This window comes from Atta cephalotes, assembly GCF_000143395.1.
Source record: "Atta cephalotes unplaced genomic scaffold scaffold00044, whole genome shotgun sequence".
NCBI classification, from domain to species: domain Eukaryota; kingdom Metazoa; phylum Arthropoda; class Insecta; order Hymenoptera; family Formicidae; genus Atta; species Atta cephalotes.
The window spans coordinates 386,874-409,089 of NW_012130108.1; the positions used below are offsets into that span (position 1 = coordinate 386,874).

The 22,216-nt window shown below is 31.3% G+C and overlaps 3 protein-coding genes across 3 annotated transcripts in view; all 3 read left to right on the plus strand.

The window, feature by feature from the left end:
- Positions 1-6,727, plus strand: part of LOC105622365 (aryl hydrocarbon receptor nuclear translocator-like protein 1) — a 24,195-nt gene extending 17,468 nt beyond the window's left edge. Inside the window, 10 exon segments of the mRNA XM_012203789.1 lie at positions 265-372; positions 1,346-1,463; positions 2,663-2,845; positions 4,270-4,510; positions 4,954-5,092; positions 5,315-5,433; positions 5,505-5,581; positions 5,671-5,831; positions 6,099-6,252; positions 6,555-6,727. Coding sequence (XP_012059179.1) covers positions 265-372; positions 1,346-1,463; positions 2,663-2,845; positions 4,270-4,510; positions 4,954-5,092; positions 5,315-5,433; positions 5,505-5,581; positions 5,671-5,831; positions 6,099-6,252; positions 6,555-6,727 — 1,473 coding nt within the window.
- Positions 6,728-10,471: 3,744 nt separating this feature from the next.
- LOC105622366 (gastrulation defective protein 1 homolog) lies at positions 10,472-13,123 on the plus strand. The gene is made up of 2 exons (XM_012203790.1): positions 10,472-10,900; positions 11,371-13,123. The coding sequence occupies exons 1-2, from the start codon at positions 10,472-10,474 to the stop codon at positions 12,913-12,915; spliced, it is 1,974 nt and encodes a 657-aa protein (XP_012059180.1). The 3' UTR covers positions 12,916-13,123.
- A 793-nt stretch (positions 13,124-13,916) lies between these two features.
- LOC105622367 (putative mediator of RNA polymerase II transcription subunit 26) lies at positions 13,917-18,849 on the plus strand. The gene is made up of 4 exons (XM_012203791.1): positions 13,917-14,028; positions 14,421-14,627; positions 15,074-15,403; positions 15,617-18,849. The coding sequence occupies exons 1-4, from the start codon at positions 13,917-13,919 to the stop codon at positions 18,847-18,849; spliced, it is 3,882 nt and encodes a 1,293-aa protein (XP_012059181.1).
- The last annotated feature ends 3,367 nt before the right edge of the window (positions 18,850-22,216 follow it).

A 22,216-nucleotide genomic window follows, 5' to 3' on the forward strand; every position in this document is an offset into this window, starting at 1 on the left:
TATATATATATATATATATATATATATATATATATATATATATATAAAGATAGTACCTATATATTCTTCTTTCTCATTCTTGTTTTATAAAAATTGTTTGTGATCAGACCCTGTTAAAAATGAATAGAGTCTCTATCCTTTCCTATTCCCCATTCATTTTTCTCCCCTCCTTATCCTTTTATTCTTTAAAAATCAAGATTTAAAGAAGTATAACTTCTTTGGTTGTAATTAACAGTTTGTTCTCTACAGCGTAATGAAAAGCAGCTTGCCTTGTTCCAGGCTGCAGAAGGCTTCGTCTTTGTGGTGGGCTGTGATCGCGGGAGAATTCTCTACGTGTCCGAGTCCGTCTCGCAGACTCTTAATTATTCTCAGGTATCGAATTATGTCGCTATATCGAATTACTCTCCAAATTTCCATTATACATTCCGTGATCTATCAATACGAAGAATATCGCGAAAGCGAGTGTACAGCGTTACGCATAAGAATCTCCGTTCAATGGCTAATTAATCGTAATATTCGTGCTACCATTAGCCTCTGTCTGAGTAACGTCTGCTGCGTATTCATCTCATTGACTATAAATTATATCTTGAAATGGGTATTTATGCAGTCTATGTTTAATTGACAGTGATCACCATCATCGCTATTACTGTCAAGATTGATAATTTGTGAATTTATCAATTTTTCATTTTAGCATTTCTGCCACGATTTAGATATAATAATTTAATAAATTCAACTAGATATACTAATATACGCACTGATGCTTATTAATATAATGCTGTCATGAACAATAACTCATGTAAGATAGTCATTAATGAGATAAACAATATTTTGAAGACTTTTCTTTTATAGCGAATTCGATTGGATGCATTACTGGTGCATATTAAAGCTGTTATACGTTATATATTTATTATATCTTCTTTTTATTTAAATTGAAGTTCAATAAAGTTATTATTATTATATATTTAATAGACATTTTTATCGATTTTTACGATACTTTAATATATATCAGCATGCATTAAGTCTCAACCGAATTTGTTATTAAATTCTGTTTCGAAATAATACTGTAGCCATAGAAACCAAGTAAGCGTTTAAAATGTTGACGTTTAATTGTCTCAAAAAAAGCACTCTCTTTAGAAATCGGCATATATATTACGAATTAAAAACAGATATTAAACAAAAGCAGTTTTAATGTTACTAATTCTTCATTATCTTTTTAATGTTTAGGATATTCTAGTTTTATAAATAATATATGATTACTATGTATACACATTATAATTATAGTCGACTTGTATCGTTTTAAATTTTTACTAAATTACAAACTTTAAGGATCTTAATGCCATCACAGGGTGACTTGTTGGGTCAAAGCTGGTTCGATATCCTACATCCTAAGGATGTTGCGAAGGTAAAGGAGCAGCTCTCATCCTCTGATCTCAGTCCGAGGGAACGACTGATCGACGCAAAAAGTAAGTATCAGTTATTGCTGTATTATGACCGTTAGTATTAAAGCAAGTATTGCTTTTCCACAGTACTGCTGCAATTCCAGAGTGCGTTCCGTTTCACGTATGATGCGCATGATGTATCATTTTATTCTTCTTTAATATGAACAATAAGGATAAAATGATACATCATGCACATATTATATTATTTATATTTATTGAAACGGTACGCACTTTAGATTTCGACTTGGCGCGCACCGACCCAACCGCGTGCGGAGCATTAATTTCTCCGGCCATGAGAAAAGGCTTCAAAGCTATTAATTATAGCATCTTTCGACATTGCCTCACGTTCGACGCGTCGATCATTGCGAACGCAAATTAGTTGCGGTGTGCACATCTCTTCCACCACCTTTACCCGATAAATGTCAGTCGCTCGGCAGCATTTGCTCGCGTAAGCTTTGTCGATAAACATCTTAGAATTAGCGTGCCTACCAGATAAGAATATTGCGAAAGATCCACGCCGAATGAGGAAAAGAGACGAAGAGTTGCCGAACGAGTCTAATGCCAGGATTCCTCGAATGTTGCATCGCGATGCGATCTGCATGTAAAGCGTTTGGATCGTCACAAAGTACATATTTAAGACGCTAGTAAATGTGACATTAATATCATATAATGAATGCTTTTTGCGATTGAGATACAAGAGAGACGTGAGAAATAAAGATATAAAAGAGAAAAATATCAGGTAGAAATAAAAAAGAGAAGAAAGAAGGAGATAAAATGCAAGGATATAGACGAAAAGAATAGTTTTGTTAAATTATCTAAAAATTCAGTAGATATAAATTCGAAAATAATTTTGTTTGGACCATCAAAATAATTATATATAGAATGCTCAAACTGATTGCTAAAATGTTAATCCCGCAAACACAATAGAAGTAGTAAATCTTAAAGAATTGACCAATCATAATCGATCATTCTTCTCACATTCGACTGTGATTCATTAATATCTTAAAGCTTACTACACCTTTTGTATTTAAAAAAGGTAAAACTTTTGATTGCATTATCATCAACTTTTAAGGATTCTACATTTTTGATAGTCTAACAAAATTATTTTCAGATCTGTATCTAGCTAAATTTTTAGATACTTCAGTAAAAACCATTCTTTCCGGTATGAATAGAATTATTAATCATCCGATTGATGAACCTTGTTAATTTTCGTAATTTTTCAGCCATGCTACCGGTGAAAACCGACGTGCCCCAGGGTGTGTCACGACTTTGCCCCGGAGCGCGGAGATCCTTCTTCTGTCGGATGAAGCGTAAAGTCGACGGGGTCCGTTGCGGTGAGATGCAAGTGAAGGAGGAAGCCGACGCCACCGCTGGCTGCCATAGGAGAAAGAAGCAACAAAACGTAGGTGAGTGCGGCTAATTACCCAAAAATCCCATAATTCATTCGGCAATGCGGAAAAATCGGTAACTCGAATTAATCATCATACGTGAAAAGAACACGTATAAATAAATTTATTGAGGCATCACAAGTGTTTTTTTCTTAACTAGAGGAAGGGCTTTTATTATTGATTAATGAATATACAGAAAAAATGATTTTACTAAAAGATCTAAAATTTTATTGAATACAGATCTGAAAGTAAATTTGTTGCATATCAAAATAATTTTGTGGAAATTCAAATTTGCTGATTGCAAGAATATTAAAATTTTTTGTATTGCTTATCACTATATATTTTGCAATATAATTATTTTGTTAATTCAATTATTTTGCACAGTTTATAAAACTGAGAAAATATATATTTATCAAAATTTGTATATGTTAGTATTAAGAATTAATTTTATAAGATCTGCTTTGACCGAAAATAGAATTATTTCTTAATAATTATTTTATAATTCAATAAAATGATTTTTCAGATCTGTATGACTCTGTCCAACAAAATTTTAAATTTTTCAATAAAATTATTCTTTTTGTATATTTTATTTTTTTTTATAAAAATGATAATTAACAACACAAATGTATTGTCCGAATATCGTGATCATTACATATTTTTTTAAATGAACACAATACTTTTTTCTAAAAAAAAAAAAAATAATTCTAAGTCGTGTCCTTTGTCCAATGACGGATTCAATTTTCTTTCAAGAAGCAAAGCTCCTTGCAGTGCGAAAAAATATGACCGTGACGATTCAGGGTGTTTATATCGGGGATGCAAACGCGTCTTTTGGAGAGTCACACGCACGATCGAAGACACGGCACGAAAATTTGTCGCATGGCTCGTCAAAGGTGAAAAGTAGAAATCGTATACAGTATCGCAGCAAAACGTCGGTGAAAGGATCGCTGATATATCCTCATCAAATATCTCACCGGCAATCGTAAAGTCTCGATACTTTCCCCTTACTCGTTCTCTGCAATTTCATCTCATTCGTTCCATCGTCTCTTCACTTTCTATAAAATATAACAATGTATCTATAAAATATAATGTAAAACTAATTATATACACTACTTTATAAATTCGAGATTGCTTGCATTTTTCTCGCATTTTGAAAGATATTGTAGAGAAATTTTCAAAAATATATTTTAAATATTTTTATATATTTTAAAATATATTTATATTTATAAAATATATTTTTATATATTTTAAAAAGAAGATATATAGCTATAAATCTATTTTTTTGAATCTTAGAACTTTTTTTTACTTTTCGTAATGCGAGAAAATCATAAGTGTTCCTGAATTTATATAAACGATAGTGTAATTTGAAACTTTTTAAAGTCATTTATAAAGTTTGCGAATTCAATCTCAATCGGCGAGTCTGCACAGAGACGCGTCTTTTTTAGATTGGAAGTATTGCGTGATTCAGTGCACGGGCTATCTGAAGTCCTGGGCTCCCGCAAAGATCGGTCTCGAGGAACAGGAGGGCGAGGCCGACGGCGAAGCGTGCAATTTGTCCTGCTTGGTAGCAGTCGGTCGAATCCAAACGGCGATATCGACGGCCGCGTCGAGGAAGCCCCATTCAAGACCCATACAATTTATCTCGCGACACGCAATGGATGGCAAATTTCTGTTCGTGGACCAAAGGTATATATCGAGATTGTTATTGAATCGTTAAAAACGATTAACATTATCAAAAGAAGACGTTAGCGAAATATATTTATAGTAATTACGATATATATTATAATAGAAATACATTATATGTAATCTAAATATAATAAATTGAAAAGAAGAAATTTGCTATTCTTGACTCTCTTCTTCAAAATATACAGTAACAAATATGTTTCACAAATTTTTAGTTATTTACATATATTGTTATTTATTTTTGCTTATATTATAATTTCTAAAAGCAGAAAGCTGCTAAAACTATAATTAAAAGCGATCAATTTATTAATTGTTGTTTATTATTCAGCCTTATTTACAATTAAAAAATATGCGTTATAAAAAAAGATACATATAAATTTTGGAATATTGATAAATGATATACGGACTCTTGTATATATTAGAGAATTATCTTTTTTCTCACATAGAGCTACTCCAGTATTGGGCTTTCTACCTCAGGAACTGCTAGGCACCAGTATGTATGAATACTATCACCACGACGATATTCCTCATCTGGCAGAATCTCACAAAGCTGTGTTGCAAACTTCCGAACGCGTTACCACGCAGGTGATTAACTGTTGTTCAATGTTATCACTTCGCAATTGTTCTTCGCGATGATAATCGGATTAAAATAAATTATAAAATATTAGAATTGTTAATACCCATACGATATGCTCTCTTATCATCGAGAACATAAAGCAATTTGATTGGCGATTAAGGCAAAGAGAGATCTTTATTACTCGCGATAACGATTTCGCATTTTGATCTCATATATTATCGTTTTCATAGATCTACAGGTTCAGGAGCAAGGACGCGAACTTCGTGCGGTTGCAGTCCGAGTGGAAATCCTTCAGGAATCCATGGACTAAAGATATCGAGTATCTAATCGCTAAGAATTCTGCTATCTTGTAAGCAATGATCGATTCTATGCGTCGTTCGCGAAGTTACCATATAAATAGTTCTGTATCTTTTTTTTCAGCTGCGATACACGTACAAGTGGAAATAACAGATCTGAGGACTCGAGCGTGCAGGGCAACTATGATTATTTCACACAAAGTAAGTGCGATTTGAAACGCGCGTTTATACGACAATTGCGATTTGTCGAAGCGATTAATTGAAGGATCGTGCTAATTTGTGATAAGCAGGTAATGGTGGATTAGAAAGACTGATCTCGAGCCACGTGGAAGTAAGTAAGATCGGCCGGCAAATAGCGGAAGAGGTATTGGATCTACAAAGACGCGGAGAAGACTCCTCCTCAGGTAGTAGTCCTGGTCCAGCGACAGAAACCGGTTTATTAAATACCGAGGTAAATATATTTGATTGAATTCGATAAAGAAAATGAAGGAAGAAAACAAGTAAACAAATAATTTATTAATTATAAAATTGTTTTATATGTTTGATAAATTATCTTTTCTCATTCTCTCTCTCTCATGCTCTCTCTCTCTCTCTCATTTATTTGGTCTTCCTTTGTTTTTTATCGTTTAAAGTATAATGAATTTAAAACTGATTACTAATTGTCTGAATTTGGCTTGGATTAACTAACTAGTTTTTAATTATTTATTTTTAATTAAAGTCGCAAATGATCACGACGACGGCATCGCCAGAGAGAATACCTGACATTTCCCAGCCGAGTGGCATCGGCAGCGACAACAGCAGCAGCAACCCCACATCGACGTTCAACCACGTAGCGAACAACGTGCAGCTCAACAGCATCGCGAATGACCAAGGTCATAGCTATTACTGTCTCTAAGGAGTCATTTCTTGGTGTGTAGTGTGTTCGCCAAAATTATTCAGAGAAAAAAAGAAGTAGAGAGCAAACTTCTCTCTCTCACGAGGAAAAGAGTTTCGTCAGCGCGCGTGTGAGAACAATTTGACTTACATAAGATTTTCCTTCGTGCGAGAGAGATTATTGAAGGCGAATTGATACTATGCAGAGTATAGCGTTGATTCTGTTTGCCGATATAGTTCAATCAATATTAGTGATATCACGCACAATGTAACATCCACCTACTTTCAGGAGCGTCACCAGATGATGACATGATGGACATGATTGGCGGCACCACGATTAATGAATCACCAAATCCGATCCCATCCGATGGCAACGATGAGGCAGCGATGGCTGTCATCATGAGCCTGCTGGAGGCGGATGCGGGTCTGGGCGGTCCAGTGGATTTTTCCGGATTGCCATGGCCGTTGCCATAATGCATGTGCACTTTAGTCTGCAATTTTGAATGTCTCCTGGTTGAAACATACTCGGAACGAATGGATGAGACTTGGTGCTGAAATGGTGCTTTTAAGATAGGATTTTATTAAGCGAACTAGCTTCCAAACAAAACTTCTACATCGCAATCAATTAACTATCGTTCTTCATCGATATTGTGGATTCGTAGTTCTATGTATATATATATATATATATATATATATATATATGTTTATATGCTATCCCTGCCAGTAAATATCAACTAATAGTAATGTAACATTAATGTCATAATTTTACAGTCAACAATATAAATGTATTATAACACATGTTATATATAATTGTTACATTGTTGAGTACAATTATAACGTTATGTGTTACTGTTAGTTGATATTTTTAAGAAGAAGCTGGTCTTCCTCCATTTCTTGTCGTTGATTTTTCAAAAACTCATTTTCATGCGGTGAAATAATTTGCGTTTACATCAGCAAGAAACAAGTGAAAATTGACGAACGCCCTCAGAGATTATAGTGATGTGATAATAGTGCGGACAATAACATATGAATTTTTTTTTTTTTTTTTTTTAAAGGGCATCATTTCTTCAATACAGTCTCTTTTCAAGGGTGAGGACTTTCAGAAAATGAATCTCAAAAAACTAGCCTCTTGAAGAGGTATACATAGGGCGAGAGCTGAAATTCACCGATTATGCAACGAGTGTATATAATTACTCGTCGTCTCAATAACTGTGCGAATAATTACTTAAATTGACGTTATACGTGTAAATACGTAGGTATGCGTTGCATTGTATGCGCGATATGCCGTTTAAATGTACCTAATTAAATAAAATCGTAGAAATATCTGTATATGCAAAGAAAATAAATCTTTTACTCGATGAACGTACGAAATAAGCAAAGTTTATTCGTTATGTGTGTAAATATAAATTTCCAAATGCATTATCTATTAGAATATATCAGTAATTGTACGATCTGCTGCAATTTAGCATTCCTATATTTCATTTCGCTATAACGTCTCAAATCTATGCAAAAATATCATAGTAATATTTCTTAAGAAAGACACGAGTAGAATGTGGTAGAAGGTAAGAATTAATGTAAATAACCTGATATATTGCTGTAATTTATTGTTCGATATTAAAAAAGAAATACAAACATTCAACAAATATTCACAAGATATCTTGGTATCTTACATTTGGTATAAATATATGATAATAAATCTCTTATGTATAAATTTGAGCTAATTGCTGCGAGAACTTCTTTTCTAATACAGTCTCAAAATATATGATATTTTAAAATGAAGGAAGTTGTATTCTTAAAGATTCGTTGAAATTAAAATACACTTTAGATCAATCAATCAAAATTTCTATTAAAAAATGTTCGAGGGGAAATATAACTCGAAATAAAACAGACTGAAACATGGTAACAAATTTGTATTTCAGGAGTTAAGTTCACGATCAAATTAATTGTGAGTGTATTTTTTTAAATGTAACATTTTACGTTTTTCTACATTAATTGCTATTAGTGTATAAATTCTTAGGCGAGAAATTTTTTTATATACAAAAACGTGAACTTATTATTTACATCAATGTGTACTAATGAGAAAATTATTAAGTATAATACATCATATTCTGATATGCGATGATTTATCGATATTCAAATAAATCATCTAGATATTAACATTTAGATTAATATTAATAATATTTCCTAAGTACAAAATCGTTGTTAGATGTTTAATAAAAAATATTCCTCATAACTGTAAATATCGCAATCTATAAATAATTGTTTTTTGGATATGCTATTCTTCTAAATTATTTGAAGAAATATTGACATATAATATGCTACTTATATATAATATTGCTTTTCTTCATATTTAATATAGAGAATAATATTTCCTGCATTGTATTAATTCTTTTCTTCTTCTTTAATAATTTTTAAAAGTAATAGTTTTAGATTTTTAAAAATTTCTTCGCATATTTCTTCTTCTTTTTCGTTTCTGTTAATTCTGTTTTAATAATACTAATAGAATAGAATTTTCTCTCTTCACAGCTTTATATGACTCTATATATTCTAAAATTATATCATTATATGATTATAAAATTATATCATTTTTAAGTAGCGATTTGGATTTTCTTGCTTTTTTATGTTTTTTAGAGACAATTATTGACTTCCGAATTATTTAAAAAATCATCAGTATTTAATAAAATATCCAGCAAACGAGAATAGATTAAAATGGATTGAAATTTTGTTCTATCCGAATGCATATTTTAAATAGCGAATATTTTTTTTGGATTTAACTGGATTCAATTAGATTCAATTGGATGCAATTGGATTGAAAAACTGCATTTCCTATTCAAAATTTTGAATTGAACAGTATTCATAATGTTTGTTATATGCACAGAAAAAAACTAATATTATTTTTAGATTGAAAGACACAGAGATATGCTCCATGCAATTTCTATAAATGAATAAAAATGCATTCAGGATTGAAAAACATTCATTTTAACATTCGTGAATCAATATTTCTGAAAATCTGAATCCATTTCAATTCATTTCAATCCATTCACGTTTGCTGAGTACGTACTTTTAGTATTGCTGTTTTTTTTTCACATTTAATAGTTCTAGAAGTATCATTCCCTACATGACTTTGATTCTACAAATTCGAATTACTCTCACGAAACTTGTATTTCAATGTTTTTTTCTTCTCTTTCTCAGAAATACTATTATCTTCCTATATTCTATTAATGCCAATCTTCATAACGTTATTTTCGCACTTTCAATTACATTGTCCATGTTATCGAATATCAATTATGCTTTTTGATAATTTACTTGCAAAGTGCCACAGACGAAAAAAAGTTTACTCTTGTAATATATTTGAGTCACACAATTTATTTCCTTTCCAATCTCCACTGATCATTTCTCCATATTGTCTCATAATTTCAGAATAGATACGGTGTGCATTTTGCATTAGCATAATTGCATAATATAGTCCAAGTCCTTATTCATAATATCTAAAAGATAATATATTAGTTATTATATATATTTTCTTAAAATACAAGCAAAATATTTTAGACACAATAATAAGATGAATCAATTGATATAAAAAAATACTTGTTGCTTTTCAAAAAAATTTTGTAATTCACATATTTGCTCAATACTTCTTTTTTATTTCAACTTAATATTGATAAAAAAATCATACGGTCGTATCACCGACTATTATCGATGATTGCAGATTAATAACAGGTACATATAAAATTTTTACATGGTATTAAATTGATATTTTTGAATAGCGCGCATTAATCCTGAATATGGCGGTGTTCACTTATAGCGTTTTCGGCCCGACGGGATTTGCACGAACTTGGATTAGAAAATATTTCGCTATTGGTTGACGTTATTACATGCTCTACCAATAGGAGAGTACGAAACATCTTACTTCAACCCAGGTTAGTGCAAACTCAGTCGGGTCGAAACGCTATTGTATTTCTACAATTCGACTACTGTGCTAGTCGGCGAGGACGGACAAAATTTCTCAGACTTCTCTTTATCGTTACTCAGTCCATGATATAAGAAATCAACAAATAAAACGTATATATGTACTGTGATAAATTGGGAATGTACGATTATTGATTGAAATGAAATCCTTTACTTTATTATAAGTTGCATTGTACTATACGTCATATAAGTAAGTAGAAACCGTATGTGGATTTAATTTTTACTATCCAATCGCTGTCGTTCAGCAATATGAATTCGAAGAAGACCATAACCTTCGGCAAGATAAGCGCCAATTTAGATAAACTGACACCCGAGGTATCCGTCGAAACTTCAAACTCCGGATTCGGCATTTTCGGTAAGAAACGCGAAGAAAATAATGTGAAGAAAATGGACGAGATCAGGCCGGAGGACGAGGAGGAAACTCGGAGTATACAGAAGTTGATGGGCATCACGGGCTTCGGAAAGAAAGCCAAGTCTTTCGACGTGCAGGAGATGATGGAGAATATTACCAAGACTATCAACAGCAATAAAGCAAGCATGGTCGAAGAAAAATTCGATGAAGTTGCGGAATCCAAAAAAGACAAGGTGGATGACGATGACGACGATTTTATTGGTCCTCCAATACCTTCATTACTTGTTACTTCAGATGCAATCAAAGATTCAAAGAAAGACGCTTTGGTAAGAATTTTTTTCAATGTCCTTATTTTTCACAGAATTTTTATATAAATTTTTTAGACTTTCTCAGAATTTTTGTATAATTTTATAAATTTTTAGAAAATATTTGGATTTTAAGTATGAGTTGGAACTTCTTATAAGAAACTAATTCAATTCTCCTTGAAATATATCGTTGAACATGAAACTCTAAGAAATACATATTTTAACAGTATATTTCAAGGAGGATCAATTCCAAACAATTGTGATAGATGTCTCTTGTTAGATTTTGCTAAGAAACTTTATATCTTTTTTAGAATTTTTCGTATGTGTGAATTTTTATTTTATGATTTCTAAGATTTTTCATTGTATAATTTCTGAAGAAAACTTATAAAATCTGAAAAAGTTTGTTATTTTTAAAAATCTTCATAAATTTAAAATATAACAAATATTAAAAATATAAGCTAACATAAGAAATTTTTTTACTTTAGGGCAAGAAAAACGACGACGATGACGACGATGACGATGACGATGACGATGATAAAGAATCATCGGATTCCGAAGAGGAAGAAGAAATAACATTAAGGGACAAGATTCCTTGTTCGCATGAAGTCTCAATGACTCATGGCACTAAAGCAATAATTGCCATCGCTGCGGATCCGTCCGGAGCTCGATTAGCGTCTGGATCCGTCGATTACGACGTCTGTTTCTGGGATTTCGCCGGTATGGATACGTCCATGAAGAGTTTCAGGACTTTGCAGCCCTGCGAGAATCATCCCATCAAGTGCTTGCAGTATTCCATGACTGGGGACGTAATATTGGTAATCTCAGGAGCGGCGCAGGCGAAGGTCTTGGATCGGGATGGCTTTGAGAAATGTGAGACTGTCAAGGGTGATCAGTACATTACGGACATGGCGCGTACAAAAGGCCACACCGCTAGTCTGAATAGTGGCTGTTGGCATCCGTTCATCAAAGAGGAATACCTGACCTGCTCTCAGGACAGTACCTGCCGAATATGGAATTTATATAGGCCACGCTCACACAAAAACTTGATAAAGTGTAGAGCTCAAAACGGCGTGAAAACTATTCCCACGACGTGCGCCTACAGCCGGGAAGGCGCGGCTGTTGCGTGCGGCTGCATAGACGGCTCAATTCAGATGTGGGATCACAGAAAGAATTTTGTGAATCCGTCCCTCGTGTTGCGAGGTGCGCACGCACAATCCAGCGAGGTGTCGAGCTTGAGTTTCGCATATCTCGGACAAATGCTGGCAAGCAGAGCTTGCGACGACACTCTGAAACTGTGGGATTTAAGGGCGTTCAAAGTACCAGTATTCGAAGCTAAGGAACTATACTCACGTTATGATACCACGGATTGCATGTTCAGTCCGGATGACTCGATGATCGTCACGGGAGAATCTCTGAATAAGGGAAAAACGACCGGCAGGGTGCTGTTCTATGACAGTAAGACGTTTGATCTAGTCAGAGAAATCCCCGTGACAAGTTCACATGTAATAAAAACTCTATGGCATCCAAAATTGAATCAGGTGTTTGTCGGCTGCGGCAATGGCATAGTCAAAGCGTATTACGATTCCAAGAAGAGTTTAAGGGGCGCCAAACTGTGTGTTGTCAAGACGCACATGAAACAGAAGCACATCGAAATAATGTCCACTCAGCAAATCATAACGCCTCATGCGCTTCCTCTGTTCCGCCAGGATAGACCCAAGTCAGTTCGTAAGCAGATGGAGAAGGACAGGCTCGATCCAGTGAAATCAAGGCGTCCAGATCTGCCTATTACTTCCGGGCAGGGTGGTAGAGTAGCATCTTCCGGTGGAACTCTTAGTTCTTATGTCATACGCAATCTCGGATTGAGCAAACGGATAGAGGATGATCAGGATCCCAGGGAAGCTATTCTGAAGTATGCAAAAATAGCTGAAGAAGAACCATACTGGATCGCACCCGCTTATAAGAAGACACAGCCGACAACGATTTTTCAAAGCGACGATCAAGATAGTGGGCCGAGTAATAAGAAACAAAAAACATAGACTTTTCTTAATCTTAAGAAAACTTAGACGCATATTTATCTTGTATATTAGCATTGTGTAATTATATATGTATCTATGTACAGTACATATAACGAATTAATGGAAGGAGAATGTAATTTTGTTATAAATATATTATGTAATTATATTGTACATCCGACATTTTATTTGTATTTATACCTTACTTATTTAATAAATTTAATTTCATTAATCGCGTATAAATTTTTAATTTGTATGATCAAAATAATTCACCTTTCATATCTGATAAATATTTATTACATGTAAAAATATCTATTATTATCTATTATAATAGATAATACATATAACAATCTATTACTACATTTGAATAAAGCTATTCAACAAAATTGTTCAGTTTTTGGAAATTATTAGCTATATGTATCTTTTCTTTTTGTAGTAATAAAGAACATATTTAATTAAAAAAATATGTATATATAATATTTTGAATAAAGTTTCATTTACAATTCAGATTTTGGAAAATATTGACTACAATTGTGGATCTTTCTTATAAAGGGAGAATTGTTTAATTTATGAAAAGAATTTTTTAATGTTATATTTAATTTATAAAATAAATATATCTATTAAATTTTTTAAGCAGCGTTCACAAATTTGGGCGATCAGTTTGGAGCAAATAAACGATTGATAAATTTAAAATGATATACCACTCACAGACAACTGTTGCGTTCTTTGAATTTTCCGAAGGCAGCCTACGATCACGTGATCTGGTATGAACCTAACCTAACCTCGTATAATCTAATCATTTAGCATTCAACGTTCAAAAGTAGAAGTCGGATTTAAAATTTGCGACGCCATTCGAATGACTAGAGATAGAATTTGTGTAAATTTTCACAATATGAAATATTTAGTTATTCGTGTCTAAACTGTAAAACCTGAAGTATTCTCGAGTGGCTTTGAGTGATATATATACAACCACGTAAACATAACCTAGTTATTTTTCATCGTATAAAATACGTTTCTTCATAAACATGGCCAAGAGAAAATCCTTAAATCGTGTATCCCGACGATACTCCAAACGTAGATCCGTCGACTCCTTCGGTTCTGGATATCTTGATCCTGATACATTCGTCGTGGATGAAGGTAGGAATAGCTTTCCTTTATCATTTCGCTCATTTGCTACGACGACATAACTAAAAAAAGCGTCATTTTTTTCGTTGCTTGCAGATCAACAAAAATATAAAGAAACATAAAGAAAATAAACAATGTATTTTAAAAAAACTTTTATTTTATTATAATTATTATGTTTATTATATATTAATAAATTATTGTAAATTATTACATTGAAATTATATTTTAATATTGTAACATTTTTAATAATTTAAAATGTTGAAACTGATTTTTTGAAAACTTTATTTCTTAACTTATTGTAGCAAATAAGTGACTTCGTTTTAGGACATTATCTTTGTTACAGACAAATTAAGAGTCGAAGAGGTTTTAATTTTAAGTAATTTTAACATATTCTTCTTCTGCAGAACGAACATTTTGGTGGAATAACTTGGAAGAGAATACATTCCCTCCACATTCCATAATTCACAGTGAAAATGAAACGTCTAGGATGCTGAATGCTAATTCAAGGATTGATTCTAGCCAGAATTCCGATCCTACGGAATGGTGGAAAAATTTAGATTCTGATACTGAATCCATTGCTTCGAAGCCAAGAAGCTCAAGGCGTAGCGCAGGTATAAATGGACAGAATATTTAATTTATTCTTTTTAGAATTTCTTTCATGATTTAGTTTTTCTTTTTTTCTTTTCAAATTGAAAAGTAAAAAAGAAAAGATGAACTGTGTAAAAAGTTCAACTAAAAAGAATAAATTTTTCAACTCTGTCTGCAATCTGGATCTTTTTTGATGCAAGCGAAATTTCACTTAGATTTCTCTAAATTGAAGCAGGACAGAGTTCTGTACCTCCTCTTAAAATATCTTGTTAAAAAATTGTTTGGTAATGTAGAATATTGAAAAAATAACCTTAAACTTTTTCATATTTTTTGAAAGACTAGAATAGTAAAAAACTTTGGCTGAATGGAGAAAGTAAAAATATTATATAAATGCAGATGGAGTTTTGCATTATTATAGATATTTTGTATTACAGATTTGTAATACTTATAAGATATATTATTATTTTAGCAATAGTTAAAAGTCGTATATTACAAACTTCGACTGAGACATCTGAGTCAGAAAAAGAGCTCAATTTAAGAAAAAAGAAGATTCGTTTAAAAGCAAGTAATAGGAAGAGTATTAACAATGCTTTCGCAAATGCTTTGAATGATACCGAGACAACTACGCCATTAAAATCGCGGAAGAAACAAGTCCACTCTGAAATACATATCGATTCAGTCAGTGAATCTTTGCAAGGAAGGTCACAGGAAAATGAAGAGGATAGTAATTCGAGCCCAACTTCGAAGATTTTGAAATCAAAGCCAAGTATTTTTAGAACAAGAAGAGGTAGAGGAGATGGTATGAAAGATCAGAATATCTTTCAGGATGTGCTAATGGAAAATAATGTTTTGAATACCAGCACTGCGAAAACATCAGTCGTGTTTGAAAAGGAATCCTCGCAGCATTTAATGCACCGAAATATTAATACGAATAAAGATCATATTGATGATCAAAGAAAATCAATAAGATCGCCTCAAACAATGTCAAGGATTTTGAAAACAAGAAGTGAAGATATGAAAGATCAGAACGCCTTTCAGGATGTACTAACGAAAGATGATGTTTTGAATGCCAGCACTGCGGAAAAATCAGTCGCGTTTGAAAAGGAATCCTCGCAGCATTCGATGCATCGAAATATTAATATGAGTAAAGATCATATTGACGATCAAAGGAAATCAATAAGATCGCCTCAAACAATGTCAAGGATTTTGAGAACAAGAAGAAGTGGAAATATGAAAGATCAGAACGCCTTTCAGGATGTACTAACGAAAGATGATATTTTGAATGCCAGCACTGCCGAAAAATCAGTCGCATTTGAAAAGGAATTCTCGCAGCATTCGATGCATCAAAATATTAATATGAATAAAGATTATATTGACGATCAAAGAAAATCAATAAGAGCGCTAGAGGATATTGAAACTGGTTCCTTAACCCTAAATGTAGAGAAGGCAGTGCCTGAAAATAACGCTGAGACTGAAAGTAACGATGAAAGTATCGTACATCGTCAACATTTAAAATTTAAGTCTCGCTTTATGCAGCAAGCACGGAAAAGCATAGGAAAAAATGCCTTTGCAGATGCTGTAGTTGATGATAGTAATGCAAATTTGTCTACATCTAATCTAAATAAGGAAAACAATATTCAAAAATCTTTAATGTCGCGATCATCTTTAAACAAATCTAATGCCAACAGCAATATTACACCTGAAAGTTTATCAATTCGTAAAAGTTCAAGATTGTCTTTAAATATATCTAAAAAGCAGCAATCAGATATATCGGTGCAAGATAAAAATAATATTGAATCAAGTTTGAGCAGCTCATCCCTGGATAACAATGAATCTCGTGGAATGAAAAGATCCGCATTTTTGAAGTCAAAATCAAGAATTCCAAAACCTTTTCGTAAGCGCTCATCTAATCCATTCGAAGAAATTCTGAAACAAGATAATATCAGTGATAGAAGAAGTAATGTTCCAATTGAAGAATATTATGCTTCTTCTGAAGGAGAAACTACAACAAGGATTAATCAAGAACGTGAATCTTTAGCAACACAGAAAAATCCACAATCAGAAAATAATAGTATTACGAATGAGGAAGATTCTTATGAAATATTTTTCGAAGCGTTATCAAACATCGAGAAAAGTCGATCTAAGGAATCTAATATATTATCGGAAGATGAGAATAAACTATTAGAAAACAACGATCTCAATAACACATCAAAATCAATTTCTCGAAAGAGTGTAATAGCTAAATCGTTAGAAGAAAAAATTTCCAATCGCAAGTCCATTAGGGAAAAAACTTTGAAGGAATCCGCATATACAAATGCAATATCGCCCGTCGACAGATTAAGTACTAATAAGGTAATAATACAAGATGCAAGTGACGATTCACATACATATGTAGAACGCGATGTAAGTACATCCGAATCAAATTCTACTAAGGAAGTTGGTTTGACGCAAAACAGTTTAAGACTTCGGTCTGAAATACCTGTGAATATAGAAGTACATGAAGCTAATGATAATTTACACACTGATGCAAATAGAGAACATGATTCAAGTACGCCCAAACGATCGTTTAAATTAACCCCTAATAAGGAAGCTCATTTGACGCGTAATAGTTTAAGAAATCGATTTGAAACATCAAAGCCTGTGAATATAGAAGTACATGAAGATATTAATAATTCGCGCAATGATGCAAATAGTGCGATTTATAGACACGATTCAAATATGCAATTGTCCAAATCAAATCTTAGTAAGGAAGATCGTTTGACGCATAACAGTTTAAGAAATCAATCTGAAATACTGAAACCTATAAGTAAAAATACGGAAGTCTCTAAGCGGTTTTCCAATGATGATAAAGACAATAATATAAATGTTGATTTGGAAACAAGTTCAGATAGTACAGTGTATCTAATAACAAGAGCAGATATACGTTCTGAAAATAACACAAATATAAGAACACAGAAAAACACTAATCTGTCAACTGAAAAAAAAATAACTAGTAACGAAGATGCAGAGACTGCAACGCAAACAATTCAACGAAATTCCTCATCAACAAAATCTGGAACAAGGAGTAAAGTAGTAAATCAATCTAAAACACTGAAACCTACGAGTAAAAATATGGAAGCCTCTAAGCAATTTATAAATTTGATCGCTGATATTGAAGAAGACAATAATATAAATGCAGACTTAGAAACAAGTGATAGTATATCGCATATAACGAGAGCAGAAATACATTCTAAAGATAACACAAACATAGGAATAGAGAAAAGCACTATTTTATCAACTGAAAAAAAAATAATTGGTGATGAAAATACAGAACCTGCGATACAAACAATTCAACGAAATTCTTTGACGAAACCTGAAACAAGTAAAACAGTAAATCAGCAAAGTATGCAAAATTCAAATAGGACCAGCATTAAGGACAGAGAAATTGCACATAGAAAAAAAAGTTTGGGCAAGTCTCAAAATTATCGCAATACGCCGACTAAATCGCCGACTAAATCACTGGCTAAATCGCCGATTAAATCAAGTAAAGATATTTCTTCCAATAAGCAAAATTCATCTAAGTCACTGAAAAAAATAGATGATTTTTTCATCAAAATAAAAGAAACTTCGACGAAACAACTAAACGAACGCGCGCAAAAGTCGCAAGTCTTCGACAATGAGAAAATGAAGAAGATTAAAATAGAATTGGAAAAGCTAAAGAGTCGCGAGATGGCCGCGATGAAAAAAAAATCGGCCGATAAGAAAACATCTGCAATAAAAAAGGAAACAATGAAATTTGTTATATCTAAACAAGATATAAAGAAGAAGAAGCCACTCATGAATTCTACGAAAGTAGATAAGGCATTTCTAGTATATGGAAAAGTATATAGACCACCAAGACTTCCTCGTCCGAAACATTGGGCTACAGATCGTCTTTACAAGTTTCTGTGGAAACGCTTGGAGCCAAAGTACAAACTGGCCACGAGAGTGAAGTCTGAGAAATTCGTGCAGGAATTAGCTACGGTAGTAGCTATTATTGAGCGTTGTAAGAATTACGAAAATTATAATACCGAATTAAAGGCTCTGATGAAGGAAATGGCTCGTTTGAAACTTATCAATACTCGTATGGACTTTTATCATTTCTGTCAGGATTTTTTACCATATGAGTTTCGTGTTAAAGTCATACCTATGTCATTACCCGGCAATGAAAATAATATTCCCTTCGATCCAAAAAATGTGCACACTCCTTTACTTGATACCGAATGAGTAATCGTTGAAAATGTAATTATAATACGATAGAATATATTAATTATGTTTATTTAAGTTATACGTGTATAGCGGCGATTTCATTCTTTGAATGTACATACATGTATCCAATAAAAATTAATATTATTTTGTTAACATATATATAATTGATAATATATTTTTGATGAATACAAGTAAATGGAAATGTGGAAGATATTGATGTTATATATATAATCTAAAAAATTCATGTAAATTAGAATATACGTTTAATTTCATTAAACAATATTTTGATATTATTCAGTAAAAAAATTTTTTCAGCTTATATTCTCTTTTGTCGCTTTTTGATATTTTGTTATTTTGGCGAATTTTGTAAAAAATAAAATCAACTGCATCAGTTAATTTAACTTGGTCCTAATTAAATTTAATTATGATCCCTTACCTTTGTAAATGAAATTAAAAAAAATAGAATTAACGTTTTTAAAAATAGCATGAAGTTATATTATTTTTTTCTTTTTTTCTTTCTATTAATTATTCTAATGAGTAACACTATGCCATTTTTAAAAACTTCAATTTTATTAATATAAATTAAATAGTGTTGAATCAAGACCCAGAGATAATTCTATATGATACATAGCTATTGGTGTGAAAAATAAATTTTCTTTCACATCAATATTCTGTGTTTGGTTCTAAAAGGCATCACTCATCGATTGATTTAATTTTATTTCTCATTGTATATAATATACATGTGTATAATATACATGTGCATAAATTTAAATATATATATATATATATATATAAATATATATATAAGTAATATGTGTATACAAACAGAAAGAAGAGCTAAAAATTATTTATTTGCTAAATCAATATATCAATAATTTAACGTGCATAATTGTAATGACAATTTAATATTTATTAGTTGAAAATTTTATGTAGTTATAATCAATTATATAAAATTTTCAATTAATGGATATTAAATTGTTATAATTAAAATATATGGATATTAAATTATTGATATATCGATTTATATTGAACTATTCTTAACTCTTTTTCCATTTGTACGTATATGTTACTATTTAAATGGTATCATCGAAATATAATACTTAAAAAATGATTCTAACTAAAACATTAAAGACAACTTAAAATAAAATCTCAAGGACGTCATAAATCAGAAGACTAAATATCTTAAAGACGTCATACGAATCTTTTCTGATCATAGAATCTTTTATGAGATATCTTCGAAATTTTAAGACAATGTTTACATGATTTCATTATAATTTTTTCTTTGCCGATATTTATACTTTCTGTTGATACTCTGATTTGGCATATTCGAAATCATTCCCACATCTTTGATACTTGATACTTTGATATTTGCACTTTAAGCGATCAGTATTGCTTGTTTATTTACTTATTCCAGTTTATGTACGCAAAGTTTGTTTATATAGCCGTGTTATATATAGACCTATTGTGATATCTCTGCGATTATAAATATCCCCCTAATCTCATTTGCTCTGTACGACAATCTTTTTGCCCGTAAACACCTTGTTTTTCACAACAAATGATGTTCACAACAAAAATTATGCTGCTTCATGATGCGAATGGATAGGACAACATTAGATTGTCAAAGATCGAATGTAATGTATAAAATTATTAAAGTCAAACAAAGATTATTAAAGTCTTTCTCTTAGGGCTAATTTAATAAATTAAGATTTACAAATTCTTTCTAATAAATTTAATTAAATTAGAGCTAAGAGAAAAATTTTTCGAACAATTTGAATTATTTAATTTAATTTTTTAATTTAATTTACTTTATTGCAACGCTCTGTGAAAAGACTATATGTTAATAAAATAGATTATAGTTATATTATTGTAGCTTTTCAGAAATATTGTGACGAATTGGAATAAAAAGTTCATGTTCCTTATTGTAGAAAGAAATGTCTTTGGTATTTTTAACATATTTAGAATTCACTATCTTTATAATTTTAATAAAATTCTTTTTTAAAACAGATAAATCAATTTTTTATTTATCTGTTTAATAAAAAAAATCTGTTAAATAAAAAAAATTGATTATTAAAAATTGTATGTTAATCGTCAATTAATCGATAGTTCTAATGTTGAGCACACTAAGTGCTAGCAATCATCAGTCCTAGTATTCTAATTATACAAGCAAATGTGTCACATTGCGTGCTGAATGACCATGATGCGTCGATTTTTGCAAATATTTGCGATAAATCGAACGTCGCATTGACGTAACGGTGTTCATGCGTTTGATAACGAAATTCGATATTAAAACAAGTATCAAAATTATATTTCGTTTCTAATTATTAAATAAATTTCAAATTTCTATTTTAATATTCATTAAAAATTTTTTTTCCAAAAGATAATATTTTTTTAATAAAAGGTTAATTTTTTAAACAGTTAATTGCAAAACACACATATTTACATACAAATGCAAATTTTGTTTGATTTGAAATTTAATCTGAAGTATAGTAGAATCTTCGTACTGACTACCTCGATTAAATTTATTTTTACCGAGCCGCAATATCTGAACGCGTATTTCCATTTTAATATTTATTTTTAATTTTTTTTTAATAATAGAAAAAAAATTTTATTATCAAGTTGGAACAAAAGTGTATTATAAGTATTTGTAGTGCTACTTATACCATCTGTACAGATTTTTAAGAAATACTTTTTTAAAAATTTTGTAATTATATTATTCAATAGAACAAAATCTCAGAATTTGTTTTTTAAATTGTGGTGCAACTACTGATTTTTAACGAAATTTTGAGCAATTGAAGTTAAATAAAATGCTCCTTTTATTTAATTTGCAATAATTTAGTAACACAAAATTTTGGAAATATTAAAAAAATGAATTTTTTTTCTAGGGAAAACTAAGCTTTTACATTAGAAAGTAAAAAATTTTCGTAAATTTTTTTGGATACGTGATAAATCCATAAAACGAGAAGAATATTCTCCATTTTTTGTCCCACTCATAATTTTTTACATTTAAAAATTATCAAATTCACAGGAACTTAATAACAACAATATAATCTTTCGAAAATAGAAATTTTACTCTAAAAGTCCCTTTTTTATAATTTAAATTTTGTTTATTTTTAACGAAGTTATTACTGCTTGAATTTTGAACTAACATTACTTTTGTTCTAATTCAATACTTAATTCAATTATATGTCAAGAAGGGACTTGGTTTATTTTAATTTAATTTCTCTTAACCTACATTATCCATCCATATCTTCTGTTAGTATATAATTAACTAAAATCTGCAGCTAAATATTGTTATTTTCTAAATCTTCTCCTAAAACTTATTTTATACGTTTATATTTCAAAAGATAATATTTCTTAAGGTTAATTAATTGCGAAACACACACAC

What these genes read in the sequence shown, in the direction of transcription:
- LOC105622366 (XM_012203790.1), top strand. Translation starts at nt 10,472, where the DNA reads ATGAATTCGAAGAAGACCATAACCTTCGGCAAGATAAGCGCCAATTTA. An exon ending in ATTCAAAGAAAGACGCTTTG is followed by an intron (nt 10,901 to 11,370) that starts GTAAGAATTTTT and finishes CTTTAGGGCAAG; the next exon opens with AAAAACGACGACGATGACGA.
- LOC105622367 (XM_012203791.1), top strand. Translation starts at nt 13,917, where the DNA reads ATGGCCAAGAGAAAATCCTTAAATCGTGTATCCCGACGATACTCCAAA. An exon ending in TACATTCGTCGTGGATGAAG is followed by an intron (nt 14,029 to 14,420) that starts GTAGGAATAGCT and finishes CTTCTTCTGCAG; the next exon opens with AACGAACATTTTGGTGGAAT. An exon ending in AAGAAGAGGTAGAGGAGATG is followed by an intron (nt 15,404 to 15,616) that starts GTATGAAAGATC and finishes CAAGAAGTGAAG; the next exon opens with ATATGAAAGATCAGAACGCC.